At 42.3% G+C, this 27260-nt stretch overlaps 1 protein-coding gene across 1 annotated transcript in view; it reads right to left on the bottom strand.

Annotated features, from left to right (window-relative positions):
- Positions 1-27260, bottom strand: part of FBXO15 (F-box protein 15) — a 38401-nt gene that overhangs the window by 7984 nt on the left and 3157 nt on the right. Inside the window, exons 2-8 of the mRNA XM_036419314.2 lie at positions 23484-23594; positions 20634-20738; positions 18967-19209; positions 18254-18463; positions 16694-16820; positions 15261-15343; positions 14016-14158 (exon numbers count right to left, since the gene is read on the bottom strand). Coding sequence (XP_036275207.1) covers positions 14016-14158; positions 15261-15343; positions 16694-16820; positions 18254-18463; positions 18967-19209; positions 20634-20738; positions 23484-23594 — 1022 coding nt within the window. The remainder of the gene's footprint in view (positions 1-14015; positions 14159-15260; positions 15344-16693; positions 16821-18253; positions 18464-18966; positions 19210-20633; positions 20739-23483; positions 23595-27260) is intronic.

Genomic DNA, 27260 nt, shown 5'->3' with positions numbered 1-27260 from the left:
AATATATGCACCCCTATGTTCACAGCAGCACGATTCAACATAGCTAAGATTTGGAAACAGCCCAAATGCCCATTAATAGATGAGTGGATTAGAAAACTATGGTACATCTACACAATGGAATACTATGCTGCTATAAAAAATAAGGAATTTCTACTATTTACAGCAGCATGGATGGACCTGGATAGCATTATATTAAGTGAAATAATCAAGGCAATGAAAGAAAAATACTACATGATCTTACTCATTTATGGAAAATAAAGAACATTATAACCTTAGAAACCAAAAGATAGATACAGAGGCAGTAAAGCACCGAACAGACTGTCAAATTATAGCAGGAAGGCAGGGGAGTGTTGGGGAGAAGGGGAAAGAGATCAACCAAAGGAGTTGTATGCATGCATATAAGCACACCAATGGACACAAGACACTGGGACGGGGGTGGGATGAGGGCATGTGACAAGGAGTAGGGGAGGCTGGGGGGAGGTCAATGGGAGAGGGAAAGGTTAAGGACCTAAAATAGCCACACAACCTTGAAAATAAAAAATTGACTTCAAGATTAACTATAGAGCTACAGCAATCAGGATAGTATGGTGTTGCTATAAAGACACACAAACAGATCAACAGAATAGAAGAGATGATTTCAGAAATAGACCTAATACTTTATAAGCAATTGATTTCTGACAAAAACATCAAAATAATCCAATGAGAAAAGAAAGTCTTTTCATAAAAAAACAACTTGCTATCCTTCTGAGAAAATAAAATGAACCTTAACCCATACCTCATCTGTTACTCAAAAATTAATTAGGATGGATCATAGCTCTGAATATAAAAGCTAGAACCAAAATACAGCCAGAAGGAAAGAAAGAATATCTCCATAACCTGGAATATGAAAAGTTTTAAGATAGAAAAAGAAAGCAACATCCACAAAATAAAAAAATGGATCAATGAGATTTCATCAAAATAAGAAATTTATATCACTAAAAGATATTAACAAAATGAATAAGCAAACCATTGATTGGGAGAAAGTATTTAAAAAACATGTATCAGAAAAAGTACTGGTATCCAGAATACATAAAGAACTCCTATAATTCAGGAATAAAGAAAAAACAACTCATTTTTATAAAGGCAAAAGATTTAAGAGATACTTCAAAAAGAAGATATGCAAATGACTAATAAGCCCATTAAAAAGTACTTAGCATTACTGGCCATCAGAAAATGCAAATCAAAACCACCATGAGCTACTATTACCACCACACAAGAGAGCAACTACAATTTAAAAGACTAATAACATCAAATGTTGGTCAGGATATAGAGCAACCAAAACATTTGATGAGAGGAGTGTAAGATAGTGCAATCATTCTAAAAAAAAAAAAAAAAAAAACTTGGCCATTTCTTATACATAAAATTTTCTTACACATTAAAAAAAAGTGGCATTCTTATCATAAAATTTTCTTGCCTATTACAAAAATGTCTGGAATCTACACTAATAAAAGAGAAACATGCAAATTAACCATCACCCCGCTACACCAAGCCATGCCCACCAACCAGGCAGTAGTGAGTATGCAAATTAACCCAACCAAGATGGTGGCCAGCCATGGAGCTGGAGCAAGCAGGAGGCGTGGAATGCCCTGGCAATGGAGGAAGCCAAGCTTCCCGCCCACCTCTGGCCAGATCTGGCTTCTGCTCAAGGCTACAAAGTTTCAATTACATAAGATAAATAAATCCCAACAAAAATGGCAATGGCCACAGAGCCAGAGCAAACAGGAGGTTTGGGTTTCCCCTGGCAATGGAGGAAGCCAAGCTTCCCACCCATCTCTGGCTTCTGCTCAAGGCTACCATGTTTCAATTATAGAAGATAAATAAATCCTAGATACTTGCTTCCAGCTGGCCCTGGCCTCCACTCAAGAGGGTGCTGAAAAAAATAAAAATAAAAATGGAGGGCCTGGGACCTTGGGTCACTGGGGAGTGATCAGCCCAGGATGGGACAGCAGGGGCTGTTGAGGGTAAGCAGACCAGCAGGGAGGCCAGCTGGGAGTGAGCAGGCCATCAATGGGGGTCAGTTGGAGGTGATCAGGACCAGCAGGGGAGGGGGCAACTTGGAATGAGCAGGCCAGCAGGGGGGCAGGTAGGGGTGAGCAGGCCAGTGAGGAGGGAAGGAGGGGCAAGGGGGCCAGCAAACTGTTGCACAATCAGTGGATTACTATTCATCAGTAGCTAGGAATGGCTAACAATACTTGCAACAGCACAGACAAAATTCAGAGGCATTTTGCTGAAAGGAAGAATCTAGATGCAAAGGAACGTACTGAAAGTACCCAGAAACAAGAGCACACCCTGTGTGATTCATTTATATAAGTATAAAAATCAGAACACAGGTTAACTAAGCAGAGAAACCTGATGAGGTAAAAACTGAATGAGATGGACCCTAGCCCACCACCTCAGATAAATATACACAAAGAAATGAAACAGACATTCATATAAACTCTCCGGGTAAAGATTTATCAGGAAACCTTATAAACTCAAAAATATTTGCCACAGAGTATTGACAATTTAAAGCAGCAGAAACCTGATGCTACAGAGGAACAATGAATAACAAGACAGTATAATCATTAGAGTCTAATGATCACACAGAGTTGGCACTAACTCTCAAGGGCAGGAAATCTTTAGTGTCCCCGTTCCCTGTTAGGTCTCTAACATAAATCTCCTCAAGGCATGTCCATGTCTTCTCTCTCTTTCTCAGCTAATTGTTTTCAGATACCTGTTATTTTCCAAACCCCTGATCCACATGAAATTTAAGTAGCTATTTATAAACATAGATAGTGGAATATCAAAAGCGAGGTCTCTGAACATAAGAAGGATCAGAACTCTCACTCCCTTTTTTGGTTGCTATATAAGTTACAAGTGTCAAATGAATTAGAGATGGAAAAAGTAAGATCTATAATTACTGTATTTTCCAGTGTATAAGACGACCTCCTAATTTTACAGTTAAAACATAGGTTTAGGCCTATATTCGCTGTATAAGACTACCCCCCACTTCCGAGGCAACACCAGTTCTTTTTTTAATAGACCGCCTCTCTGCCTCTGGCCAATCTCTGCCTCTGGCCAACACGGGTACATGTTCTGTACCCGTGTTCTGTACCCGAAGCTACACTGTGTTCTAGTAAAAAGCCTGCTCAGATTGGCCAGAGGCAGAGAGGCGGTCTATTAAAAAAAGAACTGGTGTTGCCTCGGAAGTGGGGAGGTAGTCTTATACAGTGAATATACGCCTAAACCTATGTTTTAACTGTAAAATTAGGGGGTCGTCTTATACACTGGAAAATACGGTATTTAGGAAATTTCCCTCCCCAGCTCAGGCCTGGTGGATGTGATGGCATCAATAAATCTCCTATAAACTTTTGAGCCACACGTCTCTACTTCTTTCATATAAAGTAGGGTCCTAACAGGCCACATTTGTCAATCATATTGTTCCTGATATGGTGACAATTAACTTGATTTTACAAAGAACAAATTATGTACTGAGACTTTTAAAATTCACTGTTCATTAACTCAATAGTGTTTGAAAATAGCTTTTTCTAATGTATGTAAAGGCTTAGAGTAGTATTTTCAGTTTTATTTCCCTGGCATGCCTTTGGATCAATTTTCTATCAGTCCAGTCCATTTGAGTATAAATTACTTTTTTTCTAGACTAGCCTTCCAAAGACATTTAAGGGGAAAGTATATGGTTAGCTGTTTCTGCTTCTCTTCCAATGTTCCTAAGAAACAAGTCCAGGTCAGCCTCATGTTTCAGAGGAAAGCTAGAAGCTGGGCTCAGAATAAAGCATCCTGCTCATCTGGCCACAGGGCTGAGTCAGGGCTGAGTTTGTGACCTGACCAAAGCCAAGGAGATGAAGTGAGGCTGGAGACAGTGGGAACGCTACTCTTGGTAATGGCAGTCCCAATGGACATACATTTGTAATCTTTCCTAAGGAACTGCTACTCACTTAAGAAGTTAGAAAATCAATGTCAAGGTGAGCAGTGTTGTAGTTATCCATGGAGGGAAGCCCAGGACGTCAGGAAAGGGATTCTGTGAAGCTACAAAGGATGAGACACTGACAGGATAGCCCAGACTGTGTACCCTGGAAAGTGAAGCCAAGAAGAGGTCAAAGTCCTGGAACAATGAGAAGAAACCCTAACAGTTCAGTAGAAGTGAGGCACGGGAATCATGGAGGATAAGACATTTGTGATTTGAGAAGCAGCTCTCAGCTCAATGTGCTGGGGATCTAGAATCCTACCAAATAATTCACAATGGGGCAAAGATGAGAAGACCCATATTTATGTTCCTTATTAGACTTATCTTCCTCAAACTACTTGTTTTAAGTAAGAGATTCTATTTCCACAATCACCTTAATAAACATCTTTGAAAAAGCAACAAATCTTATTTCAACCTCTTTGAAAACAAAATAAAAACTTCCACCCTTCCTTTTAAATGATTAAAAGCACTCAAATCCCCAAAAAGAAAGAGCAAATAAAACTTTGAGGCCAGCCGAGACCGGTTTGGCTCAGTGGCTAGAGCGTCAGCCTGCAGACTGAAAGGTCTCGGGTTCGATTCCGGGCAAGGGCATGTACCTTGGTTGCGGGCACATCCCCAGTAGGGGGTGTGCAAGAGGCAGCTGATCAATGATTCTCTTTCATCGATGTTTCTAACTCTCTATCCCTCTCTCTTCCTCTCTGTGAAAAATCAATAAAATATATTTTAAAAAATAATAATAAAAAAAAAACTTTGAGGCCAACTTTGAAGCAGAAATCCAAGTCCAGAAATGCAGGGAGATGAAAGGGGCTCCCCTGATGGTTTCCAGAGGCACGAGGTTCCTCCACACACGTCCTGGCTCGCAGTAGAGCCAGCTCAGGGCCCAGCCTGTGAGCTGCAAAGGCCCCCAGCCTCTACCTCTGCTGTTGCCATATTGGATTCCTAATGTTGGACTTCCTGACAAGGAGTCCACAGCTGCATGTCACACAGGGCCCCGCAAATCATGCCCTCCCTGAGGAGTTCTGACAGAATGCATGGGTAGTTGGGCTCTCCATTCTGTGAGTGGTGATATGTAATGCTGATATTTTATGTCACCAAATTTACAAAGCAGGGGAAATGTACTAACAATCATTGATGAAGATGCTCTAAGGAATTATCTGTTCTAATTTTTCTAGGTAATCACTACCAGATAGGACTGTACTACTTCTAATGCCTTCCTGTTATGATAAGTGCTTAGGGAACATAAGCTGACCTAGAAACACAGAAAGTAATTAGTATCAAGGAATAAAGGGAACAAAAAATAGTCATCTATTTTGGGAAAAAATAAAAATGAGATAGCACAAAATATGCAAAAAATATCTTAAACAAACCTTAAAGGGAGATTTTATGGGCTTATCAGGTTCTGGTGCTAAAGAGTGGAATAACTCCATGTTTTTGGTAGGAAAAAAGAAGTTTCTAGGACCCATAACTTCTTTTATCCCCTCAGCGTTTCCTGTTATGCCTTAAAGAGTAAGCACTGAATATTTAATCAGTATTTTAATGAGAAACATATTGCAAAAACTCTACAGGATATAGAACAAATTTAACAAACAACTAATAGAAACATCTAAAAGAATTTAATCACAGGAGCAACACAAAAAGGAAGTATCAATGTGCAGAGAAAGGTGCAGGACCTACATAAGGAACATTTCTCCTAACTTAAATGGATAGTCCAAAACCCTAAATAAAAATAGATCAATTCCTTCCAAATTAATGTACACACTTAATACAGATCTGATCAAAATGCAAATGAGGTATTTTTTAATCTGCCCAAGTAATTATTAAATACATCTAAAAGAATAAATGGATGTAAATAACTAAGAAGTCTTTGATAAAAGCTCATTAATATGAAATCTTATGTTTGGGAGGGATCATATATTTTCATAATAAAACACACAAGTAAAGCTTAAAACATCTTGCCATGCAGCAGGGGGTGGAGGGGAAGCAGGGAGGACACATGCAGAAGGGGCCCTGGTCCTCCACCACAGAAAGGGAGACCTAAAAGGGGCAGGCATGTAAACCTATAGGCTGGACAACATTTTTATGTTAATCAAAGAAAGCATAGGTTTACATACAATTCAAAATACCTTTGAGAGATCCAAAATAATACAAACCAAATCAAAAGGCAACAAAAAAAATGAGGAAAATACTTGCAAAGAACACAACTCACATAAATCCTGTAAACATTTAAAACAATGGAATTTATCATACAAAAATTCAGGTAGAAAAGAAATGTAAAAAAGAAAATACTCAAGAATAAACCAAGGAGGTAAAGACCTACACTCAGAAAGTTATAAGATACTGAAGAAAGAAATGGAGGAAGAAACAAATAAGTAAAAACATATACCATGTTCATGGGTAGCAAAAATTAACATCATTAAAATGTCCAGGCTACCCAAAGCAATCTATGATTCAGTGCATTTCCTAGCAAGATATCAATGATATATTTCACAGAACTAGAACAAATATTCCAAAAATTTATATGGAATCATAACTCCAAATAGCCAAAGCAATCTTGAGAAAGAAGAACAGGTTGGAAGTATCACTAATTTGAAAGAATATATGAACATCCATATATCACAGTGTTATTTTCAATAGCCAAGATCTGGAAACCGCCTGAGTGTCCATTAGGAGATGAGTAGATTGAAAAGCTGTGGTACATTTACACAATGGAATACTACTCAGATATAAAAAAGGAAATATCACCCTTTGCATGGATAGACCTGGGGAGTATTAAGTGAAATAAGCCAATCAAAGAAAGATAAATACCATAAGATTTCACTTGTATGTGGAATCTAATAAATAAAATAAACTAACAAACAAAATAGAAACAGACTCCTAGATACAGAAAACAGACTGACAACTGTCAGAGGAGAGGAGATTTCAGGGCTGGATTAAGAAGGTGAAGGTATTATGAAAACAACAACTCATAGATATAGAAGAATAGGTATTACTAGAGAGGAAGGGGGAAGGGGAAAGTAGAAGAAGGTATAGAAGGGGATAAATAATGATGGAATGAAACTGGAATTGGGGTGGTGATCATACAATATAACATACAGATAATGTATTATAGAATTGTACACCTGAAACCTATATAATTTTATTAACCAATGTCACCCCAATAAATTGAAACAAAATTGAAGAAACATGGGAGAAAAGAAGAGAAAAGGGGGGGTGGTTAGAAAAGAAAAGAAAGAAACGTAATCCAGTGGTTGAGTATCAATTTATGAACCAGGAAGTCAAGGTTCAATTCCCAGTCAGGTCACATGCCCAGGTTTTAGGCTCAATCCCCAATAGGGGGCATTCAGGAAGCCCAGTACATGGGAGTGGGGGGGAGAGGGTCCCTTAGCCCAGTCTGCACCTTCTCTCAATCCAGGACTGCTGGCTCCTAATGGCTCACTTGCCTGACTGGTCATGCCTAATCACTCTGCCTGCCTCCCAGATCACCCCTAACTGCTCACCTGCCTGCCTGATTGCCCCTAACCACTCTGCCTGTCTGCCTGATTGCCCCTAACTGCTTGCCTGTCTGGTCACCCCTAACCACTCTGCTGCCTGCCTGATGGCTGTAACCACTCTGCCTGCCTGCCTGCCTGATCACCCCTAAATACTCACCTGCCTGAATGATCACCCCTAACTGCTTGCCCGACTGCCTAATTTCCCCTAACCACTCTGCCTGCCTGATTGTCCCTAACTGCTTGCCTGCCTACCTAATCACCCCTAACCACCTCTACCTCAGCCTCCGCTGCCACGGCTTTATCAGAAGGATGGCTGGAATGTTGTCAGGAAGGTCATTCAGCTGTCTGGTCTAATTAGTATATTACACTTTTATTATTTTAGATGTTTCTATCTCTCTCGTCCTCTTTCTCTCTGAAATCAATAAAAATATTTTTTAAAGGAAAGGAATGTAGAAATCAGGACAACAGCAGCAACACATGCGAAGCATCCTGGAAGCAACCCTTACTACATCACCCTCATCCACCAGGAACCTTGTAAGTGAGGTCCTGATGTTAGCACTTTCTGCAGGCAAGGACACTGAGGGCCAGGGCCACATATCCATGAAAGGCAGTACTGAAGCTGGATCCTACAAAGATACCCCCTAAACAGCTGGCTAATGGGAGCCCATAAACCTCTGCTGTGGTCAATCATTTTTTTAAATAGTCAACCTAATATTCAAAACATGCAAATTTAAACCAGATGTCCTTTTCACCTCTCAAATCATCAAAGATTTTTCAAAGTAATGCTCATGATATAGCACTATAATCACGAAAAATGGGGACCTAAACGCCCAACATTAGGATAACAGGTCAATCAATCACGATAAAACCAAACAATGGAATGTCATACAACTTTTCAAAATCAAATTTTCAAGGACTATTAGGTGACATGGGAAACTGCTCACAAGGCAATTGTGAGAGGAAGAAGTGGGTTGTTTACACAATGTGGTCCACAAGTAAATATCTGAAAATGGACCAAAAACATAAACAGTTGCCCTTGGGTGATTTTTATTTGCTTCTTTATAATTCATATATATTCAGAAATTCAAACCACATAGTAAGACATTAGCTGTTAAATGCATTTTTATAGCAATGCAGATAAAAAGTCAAAAGACAGAAGCAGCTCACTTTATTACTTAAAACTCTGTTTCCTTGGCTTCTTGGCATCACTCCCTCTTGGTCCTGATGACAAAAATAAGCACACTGTATTGTGCAACATATTTTTCCTTCAGTTCTGAGAATTGGTAATCATCAGCTTGACACAAAGATTAAAGAAAATAAAAAATAAAAATAAAAAAAATAAAAAAAACATTCCTTCGCACTTGGCATTGCTGATCACACCCTTTTACAAGCTCTATTTGCACTTCAAAGACACTGGACAGCTTCTTGCCTGCTCTTTCACTGGCTGTGCCATTCCCTCATCCGTGTGTTCATGGACCTTATAAAGTTCGCACAGCAGGCCCAAATTGCCTGTCCTTAGAAAGACCTGCTTGCCAGGGTGGCCCTTGCTGGTGTGGATCCTTAGGAACTTGGATCCATTCCTAAGTGGCAAGTGTGGCTCATTACACCTACTGGTTTGTACCACAATGTGGTTTATGATTAATGTCTCTTTCCTTCCAGGAATCTGGAAATTTGGTAGTGCCAGGCAGAGGGTACCTATGTGACCAAACCCCTGTAAAAACCCTGGGCCAGGCCTGGCCAGTGTGGTTCAGTGGTCAAGCATCGATTTATGAACCAGGAGGTCACAGTTCAACTCCCATTCAGTGCACATGCCCAGGGTTGTGGGCTCAATCTCCAGTGAGAGGCATGCAGGAGTCAGCCAATTGATGATTCTTTCTCATCATTGATATTTCTATCTCTCTCTCTCTCCCTCTCTCTTCCTCTCTGAATTTTTTTTTTTTTTAATTTAAAAGCCCTGGGCCAGGCTGAGTCTCCAACAAGCATCTCAGGTGACTAACATGTCACATGTGTTCTCACATCTCATTCCAGGGAAATAAGCAGATCCTGTGTGAATCCTCGGGAAGAGGGCTCACCCAGTTTCCTTTGACATCACCCCTTGCACCTTCTCCCTCACTGATTTTGCTCAGTGCCCTACTTCTGTAATAAATTGTAGCCAATGACACAACTGTATCCTGAGCCAGGAGCTGGTCTTGGGGACCCAATGCCAACAGTTCATCCACATTTCCAAAAGCACAGAAAACAAAATGTAAACAGACAACCCCACCAGGTGTATTTGCAAGCTTCCCTTCGTTTTCATTTATAAATTCCTCCTTCAACATTTCCTGTCTACTTCTCCTCCCCTCCCTCTTGCCTTTCATTAATTGAATGCAGGTAGCAAATATTTATTCACCTAAACTTCCTTTCAGCCTCATTTTAGTGGCAACACACAAAGAGCAGTTAGCAAAATGCACTGGTTTGGGAACATAAGTTCTCCTTGAAGAGAGATTATTGAGATCCTTCTACAAAGACTCTTCATGCAGCCATGACTGGTCAGGTGGCAGAATACATAGAAGTACAAAGAGAAAACACCCTAGGTCTTGGGGGAGGACTAAGCAAAGGTTGCAAGGACAAACAGTCAAATGAATCTTAGGGGAGAGAAGAAAGGACAGAGAGCCTTTTTATCCACCACCAGAGGTGGAAAAGCCTGTTCCTGGACACAGTGGCTGGCTGAGGGGGACACTGTCAGGTGGTCAGGAGATCTGTTAAGAAATGAGGAAAACACACACACACACACACACACACACCCGTGTGCATGCAGGTGGTCCCCAGCCGGGGAACTAAACACACCAGTCCAAAGTTGGAGTCTAAGGCAAGAGCCTCAGCTACAGGCTCAGGCAGATGAGGACAGCACCGGGCACAGGGATGCTTGCCTCTGAATGTCTCCCACTGGGTCATATCAACGCAGTTCCCCACTTCCCTCAGAACTGTCCAGGAATCCTCAGAGCCACCACCCTCCCCATGTGCCTGGCTCAGCAGGCTCCCTTGCCCCCGCCTTGTGGAGGGCAAGCAGGTTGTGTCTGACACACATCTGTCCCCCTGAGCTGGGCACAGTCCCTGCATTCGATAGCTGGTTGTTAACGAATGATTTCCTGCCATTCCCTGCAGACAGCCACCTTGGAGTCAGCCAGGTTTCTCACAGCTCACTGGTGACAAACAACAGACAGTGCCAACTCAGTTCCAGAAGTATGATGCTAAACTGTTTCTCCTTGACAGAAAGAAAGTGTTCTTTAAAAACAGGGGCAAAGTACTGCCGTGCCCAACTGCGCTGGCAGACCCAGGGTTTGCTAAATATATCACATGGAGCTACAAAAGACTGCCGAAGTCACTCTAGTTGTACTTTTCTAACCATGGAAGTGACTCTGATGACAACAGCGCCCTCTGCTGGCGCCTGACCATAGAACCACGTGCCAAGAAAACACTTCAATCTCCTGTAAAGTCGTCTTAGGGTGAAAATGTGTTTTTATTGTGAAGAAAGCATACAAAGGTGAATTATCCCCATCTCGGTTTCCATTGTCCTTCATTTCGCTTAGCACCCTGTGTGTCATAACAACATCTAACATTCTCAGAGGTTTATCAGCATTAATAGAAAGATTGACAGTTCAATTATCCAGTCAGGGCACCTGCCCGAGATTGAGGGCTTGATCCCTGGTGAGGCAATTGATGTTTTTCTCTCCCTCCCCTTCCTCTCTCTCTAGAAATCAAAAGAAATATTTCTTTTGATTTTTTTTTAAAAAAACTAATCTAGAAATAGAAACACCTTAACTTGTAAGAATATATTTTAAAAACCTAGAACAAACATACTTAGGAATAAAACATTTTATTAACATAATATCCCCATTAAGTTGGGAATACAAAATGGTGCAACCTTATCAAGGGGGATTTGCGAGTGTCTCTCAAGAATATATGTGCATTCACCCTTTGACCTAGCATCCAGTTTCTAAGAAAGGCTTCCCAAGGCAAGCTGGCAGACTATGAAGTGAAGTGTGAACAAGGCCAGTCCCTATACCACTATGTTTAACAGCAATGACTGGGGACCACCGAGAGAAACAATCAACACAGCCCTACACAGCCGTTTCATTTTATTCTCAATGTACCTGTTTAAGAAGAGCATAAGAAAGATCTCTCCCTCGTGCTGAAGAATAAACTATAGAATATATTATCAATTGGGGGGAAGCAAGGAACTTAAAAGGGAGTAACATGCTCCATGTCTTTTAAAACTTGGAGAAATATGGATGCATTTATGTACAGCATTATGTATTCAAAGAGAAACACTTAAAGAATAAGCCAAAAAACTACTATAAAGGGTCACCTCTGGAGGGAGGGAAAGAATAGGGGCCAAGGGGCAAGGTACCCATAAACCTCACTAAACCACCTTGTTTTAGACTTTCAACTTTGGAACCATGTAAATGTGATAGTTTTTGGGTTTTTTTTATGTAGAAAAATAGCAAAACAATCTTGAAAAATAAAAAAATTAACTGGAAAAAATCACTAATTGCATATCAAAGTGGTAGCATGCCAATGCAGAGAAAGATTACTTTAAGTGACTTAATTTTATATCTCTAGCATAATATATCTTAAGCACATGAAGGACCACAAGGAAATCCTTAATTTAGAGAGTATTCAATAGGCTCGTTATTAGCTATATCAGTTTTGTTCTTTTGAAATTATTATATATTGTGATCTTTATAACAGACTTTCAGCCTAAGAAAAAATATGCAAATATATAATCTAAGAAGTTCATTAAAAGCTTCTAAGATATTTAATTTAAATAAATGTATAACTTATTTCTTCACATTATAAAATCTGCAAACTTCTTAGCTCTGCCTATTGAAAACCCTAACGGGGATGAAAACCCCAGAGTACCATGCAGCTCTAGGATCCATACTATGATCTCTAAATACCACAGTGTAGGATGACTAAAAGGAACCAATGCACCTACTCATTCCAGACTGGGCAGGAAACAGATGAGATGAGCCTGAGCAATCTTGTCATATTAGAATGCAATCAAGCTGCCAAGGATGACTGGAGCCATGTTTAAAACACACACACACACATACACACACACACGAGCAGAGCACAGTAATAATTAAAAGAATAATGACTGCAAGTAGACTAAAATACATAAATGACATTTTTTTTAACAATTCCTCCCAAAAACACTTACAAGTCATACTTGAAGACTGCTGGGACATTAACTCACTATTCTGTAAATTAATGAGGAGAAAGAATCAAGCATGTCCCCTGCCTTTCCTATACTAACGTATTTCAGGTTAACTAAGTGGTTGATAAGAGAAAATTCTTCTTTACAGAAGAATCCTAGCTAATAGATATAGAAAGAACACTACAACTAGGGAATCATCATTTTAAAATCACTAATATAAGTAAGTGAATATAGGTTCCCATTACTTGGTAAACCATAATAAAAAGACTAGTCTGAAAATTCTCTGAGTCCCTGATTGTTCTTAATATAATTAATGTTTAGAAAAGCAGATACTACATCCTTCTGATAAATTCAATATAAAGTACAGCGCATCACCTAGGAAGGATTCTTGCCAAAAAAGAAAAAAGAAAAAACCTAAATCTTACCAGAGAAACGTGTTAATACTAGAAGCAACCATCCAAAATGCAGAAATTGTATAGACAAACAATAGATTCCATTTCAACAAATAAATGGCATGAAAAGGGGGATGAACTGCCATATATCATAAGGGACTGAAGAAGCACAGTGACCAAATGCATAGATATAAATGGGTTTAAGGAGGGAAAACATATCACCCTAGCATTAGTCAAAATTAAGCTGGAATGCTTGTGTTTATCAGGTGAAATAGATTTCAAAACAAAACCATCACCCGGAATAAAGAAGGTTGCCTCATAAATGATAAAAAGGCCCATTAGTCAAGAGGACATAACAGTCTTCAATGCCTATGAATGAAATAACAGAGCTTCAGACTAGAAGTAGCCAGAATGGAGAGAGCATCAATGAGAAATACACAAATCACAATTATAGTTGGAGGTTTCAATATTCCTTTCTCCATGACTGCAAGACCAGCAGGCAGAAAATCAACAAGGATGCAGTAGACTTCAGCACTCTCGACCACCTTTTCCTGATCCTGACACTGATGACATCCCACCCAACCAGAACATACATTCTCCCTCAGGACAAGTGGAGTGTGTGCCAACATAGTCTGTATTCTGAGCCATAAAATAAGTCTCATGGAAGTTAAAAGAGGGAATACGGTGAGGCAAACGATAAGGAAACTACCAGCAGAGAAGATAAGTGGAGGATGTTCAGGAGGGAGAGGAAAAGGAAGGTGGTGATAGAGCAGGAGCTAAAGGGATCGGATCTGCCTGGGCCATTCACCAATCCTCAGGTGACACAGGGGTCTGAGAGGACAAAGTGGCCAGGTATGAGGTAACTCAGATACAAAACTGGGTCCCATGTACTCCCCAACCTTTCCATTTCAAACAGAAATCGATGTCACCTTGTTTGGTAAAGAGATTTCGAAATGTGCTGCACAGGTAGAAGGTCCCGCTGCTGTGCAAGTCCACGTGAAGCTGGTAGCCATGCAGCCCATACTCAGAACTGTCATCCAAAATGGGGGTGTGAGGAGGCAGCTCATAGGGGCTAAAAAGCAAAACAAAACACACATGAATTTGTCAATACCAGAGAGAAAGTGCTTGATTAAAAATACTCTTTAAAAAAACTAGCATACATTCAAAGCACTAGCCCTATCAATTCCCTGCAGGAACCCCAATAACCTCCAACACCAGGAACTCCATGCCCCCTGCTCCGCCTACCAACTTCTATAAAGGCAGGCAGAGCCCTGTTTGGGTCAATGGATAGAGCATCGGCCCACGGACTGAAGGGTCCTGGGCAGGAGGCAGCCACTCTGATGTATCTCTCTCATTAATTTTTTCTCTGTGTCTCTCCCCTTCCTGTCCATTCTCTAAAAATCAATGGGAACATATCCTTGGGTGAGGATTAACACACACACACACACACACACACACACACACACACAAAGGCAGAGATGAGCTCCATAGGGATCCACAGACCACCCATGGCAACAACTCTGCTCCTCAGTGGCTCAGCACTGTGCTCACTGCCCTGTGTTAAAGCACCTGCGCACCTACAACTATACCTACAACAGCCCCACAAGTTAGGGACTTGGTCAGAAGACCCAGAGCCACAATGAGCAGTTTTCTTCAATATGAGAAACAGTAATACACAGGAAACAAAAGCACTCAGAAGCTTTTCAGGGAATATTTAGAAGTGAGACATCTGTAGCGAAATGGAAAGCATGTTCCTTACTTGAACACCCTCACATTCATTGAAAGGCCTGCATTGCAGAGACCAAGCAAACACCTGCAGGCCGGACTTAGCCAGCAACCATGGGTCTGCAAGCCTCCCAAGGTTTGAGAGCTCACGTTAGTGCACAGTGTGAGGCATCAGGACATACTGCGTCTTTCAGCAGTGTAGGTACTTGCCCTATAAATAATGTTCTACAAGGCACAGAATCCTTAACCCAGAACAGATAAAGCAAATGTGCACTCATGAATAATCCAATTATCTCAGTAACAGCTCAGTAATTATGCCTGTGGGTTTATGTCTGCTGATTAAGAACAGAATATCTTTGTAGCTATTCTCAGAATATTAAGATGGTATCAACTTGTAATTGTTTGTGTTGACTTTACAAAAACTAAATGCACAATGGACGGATACGTACAGGGTGGCCGAGCCCAATGTGCTCTTCTCCACGAGGTGATGGAAGTGCAGATTAGCCATGACGAAAGCCAGTTCTTCTGCTCTCTGAAACATTAATTAGTAAAATACACTTTTCAGCTGAAATGTTTTAATCTTTCCCAAGGTCGTGGTGAAGTTCGCAGCACAATCACCTTGCAGACAAAGGTAGACCTTTAACTGTAAGCTGGCCTTGGGCTGAAGCTCTGTTAGTGCTACCATCTAGTAAAGAGGAATGTGTCACATGGACAGCAGGACCATGACTCAACCAGACACACTGAGTGTACAGTAAAAGGAGGCTCATTCTTATATTTGTGAAATAGCAAAATACTGTACTATACATGGTAACTGTGGAAACAGGACTTGTTAGTTCCAGGTTGTCTCAAGCTCTTTGCAAAAATAAAGACGATTCCTGAAAGAGCTGCACAAACACAAGATCAATTCTACAAATACCTAACGTTCATGGCATGGCCTTCCTCTCTCGAGTACCTGCTTAGCTGGACAAACCTAGTGGGAACGGTTAGATTCCAGCTCTTCACTTGTCCATCAGGTTAGGGACCCAGAAAATGGGACAGTACAAGGAACTGACACCCATTCCTCCCCAAACTCACAGATGTCACTGCCTGGTGAAGGTGACCCAGTGGCCAGGCAGAGGCCAATTGGATCAACCAGAATCCCATAACTCCACAGGCCCAAAGAGATAGGTGGATTCCAGTCAGGGAAACTGCAGCTCTGCACCCAGGTGCCTCAACCAAATCGGGGAGGGAGAGACTCTGAAGCCAGGCAGGTTGGAAAGAGAAAGTAGCAGAGAGAGACACTAGAGGCCGGTCCCAGTGAATCTTCCTACATGGACACACACTGAGTTCTCTGAATTAAAATTTAGGAACTGCTACCTTAAAATATCCATGGGCCAAAGCCACCGGGGAACTCATAGTAAACAGGAGAACATCGCACAGATGCTTCTCATGGAAATGAAAACAAGCCCCAAGGAGGAAGCTGGCTTTTGGCCTGATTGGTGAATGAAGAAACTTCACCTGGTGGGAGGAAAGAGCCTACACCTTTCCCTGGAGGGCAGATGCACTCACTGCCACATCCACTGGGTCAGGAACACATGGGAGTGACTCCCAGGAAAATGCAGACAGAGACTGACAAGAAAAGGACACAGAAAAAGAGAAAGGTACGTGGATTACCTGGAAAGGACAGGACATCCCATGACAGTAAAGGTGTTCCATTGTCTGTGAGAGAACAGAAAGGACCCTCCACAGAATCGAGGACCATTTGCTATAAAATGAAGCTAGTAAGATAGTAAAACGGAATGAGAAGTCTGAAAGGATTGCACAATTGATGTCCCACCCATGCGAATGGACATGGGGTTGAGAGGGAGGGATGTCACAACCCATGAGGCTGCCCAAGTCTTACCTTCCACAGCCCCACCAGGAGGCCTGGGTTGAGATGGAAGATCCTAACAAATCTGTCACAGCCAACCAAGGTGGAGTCGGTTAAGTTACTCAGACTATACTTTGCAACTAGAGAAGGCCATCGAGGTCTTTGCAATGCATGTCAAAGAAAGGAAAGAGAGAAGTGAGCTCTCATGTCCATGGTCTGTTATTAGTGTACCTAAAACTAATTTGGAAGAGCACGTTAATAATGTGCATATTGCTAATAAGTGGCATGTTGAGGAGCAAGTGACACAAACAATATTATAAATCAAAAACAAAATGACCACACCCAAATATCTGCCCCACCCATGTTTTCCTTTCCCTCCCCCTGGCTCCGGCAGGCTACTCTTTGGAGCCAGCAGAAGCTGAAGAATCAAGGAGGTGAGAAAAGGAAGAACCCTTTACCCAGCACTCTCACACCCAGCACACACCCACAATCAAGTGGACTCTCAGTGCATGTTCCATCATCCAGGAAATTTTGTTAACTACAATGTCATTCCCTAACTGTTTTAGATAACCAAGAGAAGAGGAACATAAATTTAGACCTAATCACACTGTGATAATCCTATTCTTTTCCTATCCTATAGTGACCCAGGATGAAAGAGAAGTCTTAGGACATAATCAAATTAAAATATACTGGTGGTGTTTTTAAATTACAAAGTGATGCCAATTAGTATCCTAATATATAAAAAGCTAGGGGCTGTCAGGATTGAAACAACTGGACAGAAGACCAAACAGTAGGCTGCATGGGCAGACAAGGTCGGCAGGAGGGTTAGTGAGGGACAACCAAACAACTGAACAGCAGGCTGCATGGGGTGACCAAACAGGCAGGGGGAACCAGTAAAGGGTGGCCAGACTGGCAGGAGGAGCAGGTGGGGGCAACCAGGCCAGTTTGGTGGGGGAGGCAGTGAAGGGCAACCAGACTGGCAGGGGGGACAGTTAGGAATGACAAGGCTGGCAGAGGGGGGCAGTTGGGGGTTACCAGGCCAGCGGGGGGTGGGGGGACAGTAAGGAGTGACCAAGCCAGCGGGGGGGAGAGGGGGAGGGAAGATTTTGGGGTGACCCAGGCTGGTAAGGAGGGGCAGTTGGGGGCAACCAGGCCGGCAGGGGTTGTCAGTAAGGGGCGACCAGGCCAGTGGGGGGGGGGGCAGTTGGGGGTGATCCAGCTGGTGGAGAGGCAGCAAGGAACAACCAGGCCAGCAAGGGGGCAGTTGGAGGTGACCAGGCCAGCAGGGGGACAGTAAGGGGTGATCAGGCCAGAAGGCAAAGGAGGTTAGGAGTGATCAGGCAGGCAGGCAGGTGAGCAGTTAGGAGCCAGTGGTCCCAGATTATAAGAGGGATGTCTGACTTCCTGTTTAGGTCTGATCTATGGGATTGGGCCTAAAATGGAAGTCGGACATCCCCCAAGTGGTACCAGCTTGGAGAGAATGCAGGCTGGGCTAAGGGGACTCCCCCCACTTGTGCACAAATTTTGTGCACCGGGCCTCTAGTTTCCATATAAGATGTTCTCACCCAAAAGTTCTGCTGAATTAGTACTTACCCATTTTTGATGGGGGGTTTGTGCCAGTCCATCAAGACTGGCGTCACACCGCATAAGTCTAAGGTTGATAGTGTGGCCAGACAGGGCCAATTTTTGCTGTACCACACAACCATGACAGAGGAGTGGTTTATGAAAAGGTCAGCATGCTCCATGACATGTTCTTTCCCACTTTTTTCTTTCAATATGATTACCCAACCAAGACCGGATATTCTGGAAAAATAAAAGCAAGCTAATAATGTTGGCCTCATTGAAAAAAAAAATGTTAGTCTATTTCACTTATCATCTCTAAAGCTTCCATAACACCAACATCAAAGTTCTCAGAATGTGCCCTAATAGTTCTCCCTTTAAACATTTTCTCTTCACCTAAGGAACATCTGTGTTCTCAGTACTGGTAATACATAGATAAGTAATAAAATAAATAAATAAAAATCCTACCCAGGAGAAATACCTCAGATTCCCTTGCTTTACCAGAGCATAGTACTGGGTTATTTCTGCTCTTCATAAAAACTGGAGACCACTTGCACGGAGTAGGAAAATACTATATATTTTATACATGCACATAAACACACACAAATATCAAGAAACAGGTTCTCAAAATATAAAGTGCTCATATGTCCCAGGCACACAATCGTCTGAGCTTACACCATCGTTCTTCTTCAAGGTCAGCAGTGCTCATGAAAGCGCAGTGCCTGGTGCGGGAGAAGCATGCGTACCTGAGGGCCTCCTTGGTTTTGGCAGGAAGGCCCGTGTAGGGGTTGACAAGTTTGAGGACCTGAGCTAGAGCTGCTTTCACAGAGGCTATCCGTTTTGCAATATATTCCTTCTTCCAATATCCAGCTTCTTTGTCCTCAACTGACAATGAGTTCATAGATGCTACTGTCTTCTCTACTGGATCAATTCTCCAGTTACATCTTTTAGGTGAAAAGGCAGTTGAATAGATTCTGATCCAAATAAAACTGAGGGGAAAGAGGGAAGAAGTTAACAGGCTAAAAGACACTGCCACTAACTGTCCTTGTAATATATTCATTTGAAAATGCACAATAATTTTTAACTTGTCTAATTCCAGCAATGTGCCCAGCTGAACACTTAAGAGTTCTGCATGTGCCGAGGTGAACTGCAGTCTGAGATAAGTGATGAGTGTTCTAGATTCACTAACCCTAGAAACACTTATAAAAGGCAAATCTTGTTTCCCAGGGACAGGTTAAAATGAGCTGAGTGCATGAAATTAGGATCATCCACACCATGGCCTTCCTATTCAAATAACTGAGTAGGAGATTGTTAGGGAAAAATGGCAAGAAGTATATACAGAAAGGAGATAAGTATATACATACAGACACACAGAGAGAAATATCAACACCAACTGTCCTGCATGTTCTTTTTGTTTTCTAAGTCTTAATTTTTCAGCAGTGAATATGTGCCACTTGCACAGAGAAAAATGAAGAGTACTAACAACTAACAGTGACAGTTACCATTGCAGAGTACTGTGTGTAAACAGTTTCAGCACTCTATACATAAATTCATTTAATCCTTACAACAAATCCACGGGACAGTTGCTACTACTGTCCCCATTAAACAGACAGTGCAACTGAGGCCTAGACAAGCAGGGATCTGGCCCAGGTCTGTGAACAGGAGTCAGTGTGGAATCAGGGCTGAATCCACGGAGCTTCCACCGAGGTCACACTCTCAGCCCCCCACTTCATGGCCTCTTCAATAACCCCACAAAGGCACTCAAAGAAATGGAATAACTGATCCAAATACAGAAAGCTGATTAACTGCAACGCTGAAATTTAAACTTAGCTGTGACCCAAAGTCTGTGGTCCTCCAACCCCACTGGAGGCCACGAGAAGACACAGAAGCAGCTCTGTCACCCAGGGCCAAAGCCGGGCCAGGCGCCTCTCTCCCAGCCAGTGCACTGCTTCAGGGAAGAGAAGTAAACTGCTCTTAAGGGAGACTGGGACAGAGGTTAAAATCTCTTTTTTAATGTTAAAGGAGACATCCACATCAATAAATTTAATTATTTACTGGCTTATGTCTCTACATTCTATTTAGTGTAGAAAGAGATGAAAAGGCCGGTAGCCAAGAGGGAAGTCTCTGTTCTTCTCAGGACACAGCAGGTGCTCCTGGCCAGCACACCAAATGCCACCTGCCACCAATACTAAGATTGAGCTTTTTCAGTTCATGCAAAGAATAGTCCTTTCTTTAAGCACAGAAGTGCAAAGCTTTGAAAGTTTCATACAAGTACGTAAATCATATAAAATAGTATGCCTAAAAATACTCTTGAAATTAATATTTTTAAATTTTAAAGAACTAGTTAAAACGACCTTACTAGTTCTCAGGACTTCCATCAAAACACAACAGAGAGGGTTGGCTTTCTCCTTACTTGTCATTGGCCAGGTGATAAAAGCGCCTGTTCACACATCCTGTGGACAGCAGGGTCGTGGCATCCAGGTAGGACAGAATCTTCAGCAAGATTTCTGAAGGCAAGCTGAGAGGTAGGAGATCAGAGAGGTGGGTGTGGTACCTGGAAAACTACTGGCTGTTCACCTCCACAGAGAAGGCGGTAACACACCCATCCTGCACATAAAGCCACAAGCTTCCTCACCTTCAGTTATGTTCTCCATGGAAATGCTCTGGTTGGTACAATTCTTATGACAGACACCAACACCAAGACCCCAGGTGCAAAGAGCTAATTTCCCCAGCCTTTCCATCACATTCCGACACTGGGTCACACAGCAGGATTTCACTACCTCCCCAATGAAAGTATTACTACATGGAGAGATAAATGAAAATAAAAGAAGAGACAGAATAGATGCTCAGCTATCAATAAGAAAAATACAGAATTCCTACTCCTCAAAAAAAAATCTATTATAATAAAAGCATAATATGCAAATCGACTGAATGGCTGAACAGGAGAATGACCATCCAGACACCCACTGGCACCAGGCCAGCCAAGGCAGGTGCGATGTGATTAATCTCACTAGAGGGAGGCCCAGGTCACCAACCAGAGTGTTTTGGCAGGTAGGCAAGGCCTCCCTCTGTGGGGCAATGGATCATGGGACTCCCAGACTGTGGGAGAGCACAGGCTGGGCTGAGGGACACCACCCCTTCCCCCACCAAGTGCACAAATTTTGTGCACCAGGCCTCTCATAAATAAATAAAACAAAACAAAAACTGTACATGGAATAGGAAATATCAATGCATCTCCCACTGAGCTCTGCTGCTCAGAGCATCCCCCTTCTCTGTGGATCCTCAGCTTGCAACTGCTTGCTCTGAGCTTCACGGAAACACCAAACCCCCTAAGGTTTTCTCAAGTGTCTTTTTCTTTTTTATTTATGTGCCCTATAAATATAACACTGAGATGCATCCTCAATATCCCCTGTGTTTCTACGACCTTAGGGTTCTACAAACCCCTATAAGTGCCTAGAAAGCACTGGCCGTGACCTTCAGCAAAGGGAGCAACAGAAGGAAGCTACAGAAGATTGTACTGGAAGATGGGCAGGAGGTGTCTTGGGATAAAGAATTGGAGGGAACAAAACCATCTGGAGCCAAAACCGATTTGGCTCAGTGGTAGAGCGTCGGTCTGCGGACTGAAAGGTCCCGGGTTCAATTCCAGTCAGGGGCATGTATGTTGGTTGCAGGCACATCCCCAGTGGGGAGTGTGCAAGAGATGGCTGGTCGATGTTTCTCTCTCATCGACGTTTCTAGCTTTCTATCTCTCCCCCTTCCTCTCTGTAAAAAATCAATAAATATATTTTTAAAAAGAAAAACCATCTGGAAAGTTTTAAAGGGCTTGCCCAAAGTCTCTAATTATGATTTTAATTATTTTAAACATTTAAGTTATGATGAAATCCAGCTTTCCAAACATTTTATAGGAAAACAATCCCCCCTAAAAATTTGATAACACTGAGAAAGAATGAGGTAGATCCTCAGAAAGAAAAGAGGAGTAACTGAATGAATCTGCTCTATTACTACATCAGATGTAGTATGAACAGATTCTATTCCCAGAGTGTAGGGTTTAGAGCTAGAATTTATATCCTTAATGCTTTTTACTTTTTGGCTTTTCATTTCTTTTTAAAAACACACTAAAAGTATGTGCCCTGTTAGCTGAGCTAGTTATGAAAATAGTACTAACAACAAAACTTGAAATCAGGCACCTTAGGTTTTAATCTGAATTTTGCCATTTGTAGACTATGTGAACTTCATTCCCTCCACTGTAAAATGTCTGTGATAATTCCAAGCCTTCGGGGCTCCACAGTACACTTAGCATATAGCTAGCACTCCATAAATCTCAGAACAGCATGAATCCACAGGCATCGCAGCATCAATTTCAAAGTGCAATTTAAAAAAAAAAAAAAATGTTCCATAGATACCATTGCTGAGGCCACAGTACAGAATCCTGCTGTGGGTTCCCAAAATCCTGAAATCTAAAAATTCAGAGACTTCCTGAACATTTAGAGCAGGGGTACAAAACCTTTTCTCTGCCAAGGCACATTTGGATATTTATTTGTTTTTTAATACATTTTTATTGATTTCAAAGAAGGAAGAAGGAGGAAAAGAGAAACATCATCGATGAGAAAGAATCATGGATTGGCCGCCTCCTGCATTCCCCCTGGTGGGGATCGAGCCTAAGACACAGCATTTGCCCTTGACCGAAATTGAACCTGGGACCCTTTGGTCCACAGGCTGATGCTCTATCCACTGAGCCAAACTGGCCAAGGCTGGATATTTATAACATCATTTGCAAGACACACAAAATTATCAACTTAAAAATTACCCTGCTATATTTGGTCAAACATTCAATTAACTCACTCCTAATGCAGGGCCAGATCAAATGATTTCATGGGTCTTACACGGTCCTCAGGCCAAACATTCCCCAACCATGAGTTAGAGAATGACACTTTAATCTTCTTCTTTTTCAAGGGTCTGTATCATTTGGAACGTGAATAATTTTAAAGAAAAGGCTTCCTTTTCAGAAGTTCCAAAAATATTTTTTAAAGGAAAATTAAATCAACTTATCATTTTTAGAAGTTTAGCTTCATAAAACTAGTCTAATAATGGTGGTGGAGACAGGCTGCTGACTCATATCAAACTCTCCGGGTTATAGATTCTTCCTACACAATTCTATTGTTAGAGAGCTCAGAATAACAGCTTGGTGTGTGCAGCTTATAACTTGCTCTAATAACTCCATCCCAACAGCCTCCCAAAAAAGTGGCAGACGACACCCCCTCACCTGTCCAGAAGCACAGGGCAGTGGGGGGAGGCCTTCCTGCGGTGCCTCTCGCACGGGGCATGCTGCCTCCGAGGGGCACTGGCTGCAGCAGACTGGACACCTGGCCCCTTCCTGAAAGTAAACATGGAAAATTCAAATCACTGAAATGCAAAGTGAACTGCCCATTCCCCACAACAGCAGTTTAACGGATTCCTAAACTCCAAAGATTACAGACGGTGAAACTTCATCTCTGCAAAGAAAGGCACAGGGGAAGTGGGGGGTCAGCCTTGAAGATAACCTGAGTCCTGAGTCAGGAGCTTGAAAACTAGACTTAGTCTAATGGGTCCTAAAACTAACATCTCACACTCACTCCCCTTACAGGCTGCCAGCGGCAAAGAGGTTCTGTAAAATGTACTCAGTGGAAATAAGGAAGGAGATAAAACATACTAGCTGTCCAATTTCAATAATATAACAACAGAACCTGATAAAGAAAAGAACATTAGATTTGTGCCCCAGACCCGCCAACACCAACAGGAGCCGCAGCTCCGCTGGCCTGTGAGGGGCAAGGACCGGTTCCCTCTCCAGCTTCGGCAGTCACAGCCGCAGAAGCACCACACACTCACCCATGAATGTTTTCACTCTTTAACCCCTCACATGCCATGGAATATACTTTCATTGTCTATTTTTTTATTATTTAGTGGTATGTAAAATAATAGTGAACTTTACCATCTATGGCTTTTAAGATATGATTAAGCAGGGGACAATATTTTATGCAATTAGTCCTTTTCAGAAGTTCCCAAAATGTGTTGTTTTTTTGTTTTTGTTTTTTTAAAAATTAGTCCTCAAAAACAGTGGTACTCAGTGGCAGCTGGGCAGGGATCTGAAAAGCCCAGAAAGCCTCTGAGCCCAGGGCCTCCTGTTTCTAGGCAGCAGCTGGCAGAGGCCGCTCCCTGTGATAGGCTGTTTCTCTTGGAAAGATTTGGAAGTGTTTGCTTTACCACATGCACACCAGCTACTGACTCACCCTCAGTCCAGCCTGCTCATTAGGAAAGGACGGAGGCCTGGAGCGTACTTAACCATATGCTCAGTTCATCCGCATCATACTCTGAGTCTGTACTTTGTTCACCAGCTGACCAACAGCTTAACCAACATCAGTTCTTTCCACCAAGCAGGTTGCCTGGATATATTTGGACTGTTCAAAGAAGACATGGGCAATAACTGGGGGAGGAAATGAGGAATCACAAGAACTTGAAAGAAGGTCAACAATGTCTGTGGAAGCTGAATGGAATCCACAGGGACAGGTGTGAACAGGGTAAGGCCTCAACCCCCAGCACAAACAGCACTTAGGAAGCACGGGGAGGGCACCACCCAGGGACTCGGCATAGCCTGATGCTGAATGCAAAGACAACACACGAGATGTACACGTCAGCAAGCACACAGATCACCTGGCCTTGCCTGTGTGCTTCTGAGCAGCACCTAGCAAGTCCTCAGTAAACATTAGCTATCATCTGCATGCTGGCATCCAATTCAAGAGAGGTAGAATGCCTGCCAGAGTCCTTTCCAAATCCCAGAGGGTAACAAATTCACCAAGGGGAAAAATGCTGACTACTCTGCCTCTCCATTCCAGCTCCAGCAAAAGGCACTCCATGTGCCTTTGTCCCATGACTCTAACCAGTGTGCGGAGGGGAAACAGGAAGCAATTAGGTTGATGCAGTGGTTCTTCATCTGTGCTCTGCAGCACAGGAAGCAGAGGGACAGAAGGCAGGGAGATGCTAAACTGGAAAGTTTAGCTATGCCGCTCCACTTTTAATCAGAGAATTAAAAGTGCCTTATATTTTTGTACTTCTGCTGAAAGTTTTGTTTAAGCAAAGATTTCCACAACAGAGAAGTTTCAAATCCACTGCCCTGGCTCTAACCCAGTAGTGAGAGGTAAAATACAATTTTCTAACTCTATTAGAGGCCTGGTGCATGAAAATTCATGCCCTGGAGGGTGGGTCCTTCAGCCCAGCCTGCCCCCTCTCATAGTCTGGGAGCCCTCAGGGACAGGAGGTGAACTGGCAATCAGGGGAAGGCAATGCCCTCATCACACCTCTGCTGCTGCCACTGCCAGCAGCACAAACCTTGGCCAGCCCTAGTTACCTGAGCCTCGGGCGGCCCTGGGCAGCTGGGCAACTGACATCCAAGGCCTGCCTATGCTTCAGGCCAGTCCTGGGCAGCTGGGGCGCTGAAGGTGGGACCAGCCACACGAAGCTCCTGTCTCACACACACGCCCAGTGTGGCTGAAAGGACTGGGGTACTCTGACGGGGTCTAAGGGGCCGGGAGCCGCCAGCTTTTTGATGGCATGACAGTCAATTTGTATATGCCCTCTTTGTTAGATAGGATTAGTTTCCTAAGGCTGCCTTAACAAAGGACTGGAGAAAAGTAAATTAATATGATGTATTGATCCATTTCAACCTAGCAAATTAGCAAAAACAAATAAATGATGATGACTGGCTGTGGCAGATGAGTAGGTGTGCTCACTCAGGGCCTGGAGAAGAAACTGGTGCACACAGTGAGGAAAGCCAAGCCTGGAAGTGTCTGTTAAGATCATTAAAGACACACATTTTTTAAGACAGGAATTTCATTTCTAGAAATATAGCCTAAGGCAAAACAATGTGCCCTATCACTTCACTCAGGAATGTCCATCTCAAAGTTGTCTGCTGGGGAAAAAGAAAGGGGTTGGTTAAACTGCATGGCCTCCATACAAGGAACAATGCTCAGTCAGTGAAAGGGTACGTTTCCAACACAGGTGAAAGCCTATGAGACAGAAACAAGTTCATGATGTCCTTCCAAGTGTCCTCTCACTCCCTCACCTCCTTCAGGAGTCTCACTGAGAACTTCAGCCAAGCTCTAAAACTCCAATCCATGCCCTACACACTACACACACTCATACTCATACACACTCACACACACCACACACACATACACACTACACACGCTCATATACACTCACGCACACACATATATGTACTTACATATACTCATACACTCACATAAATACTTTATGCCTCTTCCCTACTCTTCTCCTTAGCACATATCACCATCCAACACTATACATTTTATTTATCTCCTTGTTTCCTATCCCTGGAAGATGAGCTGCATATTGGCAAGGTGATCTGTGTGAGTTTTATTCACTGCTGATTCTTCAGCACCCACAACATGACCAGCATGCAGAAGGCATTCAATAACTGTGTGCTTAAGAATGTATCAACTGAAAATGCATGCTATAAGTATAAATTATATGTATTCTTATTTTTTATTTCTCTCTTAAGAGAAAAGGTGAACACACCAAGAAAAGAGGTCTGGAAGGGAAGACAACAGGTGTTAACCAGCAATAGATCTGATTCACAGGATTACAAGGTTACAAAGCTTTTTGGTGATGGTTGCTTTTAAATGGGGGCTGGAGGATTGAAAGAACAGAACTTAATGTACTTTCTAACATTACTTAATATATTGAGTGTGTAATAAATTGGGGGGGTTTTGTTGTTTTGATTTCAACATTGAGACACACACACACACAAGAAGTTATGGAATCAGTCTCATAGCACAATCCTTCAGGCTGGAGCAGTGGTTCTCAAAACCTTTCACAGCATCCTGGGTACCTGGTCCCCAATATCTAGAGGCATAACTTACAGACAGCTCAAAACTTCTTTGAAGTGTCTTATTTGGTCTTTAAAAATTAATTCAAATGTTGTATTAAAGTAGATAACATATGTGTGTGTGTCTTGTGATAAAAATCGATTACACTATTTATCAAT

This window comes from Pipistrellus kuhlii, unplaced genomic scaffold, assembly GCF_014108245.1.
Source record: "Pipistrellus kuhlii isolate mPipKuh1 unplaced genomic scaffold, mPipKuh1.p scaffold_m20_p_6, whole genome shotgun sequence".
NCBI classification, from domain to species: Eukaryota; Metazoa; Chordata; class Mammalia; order Chiroptera; family Vespertilionidae; genus Pipistrellus; species Pipistrellus kuhlii.
This window is presented reverse-complemented; position numbering and strand designations above follow the sequence as displayed.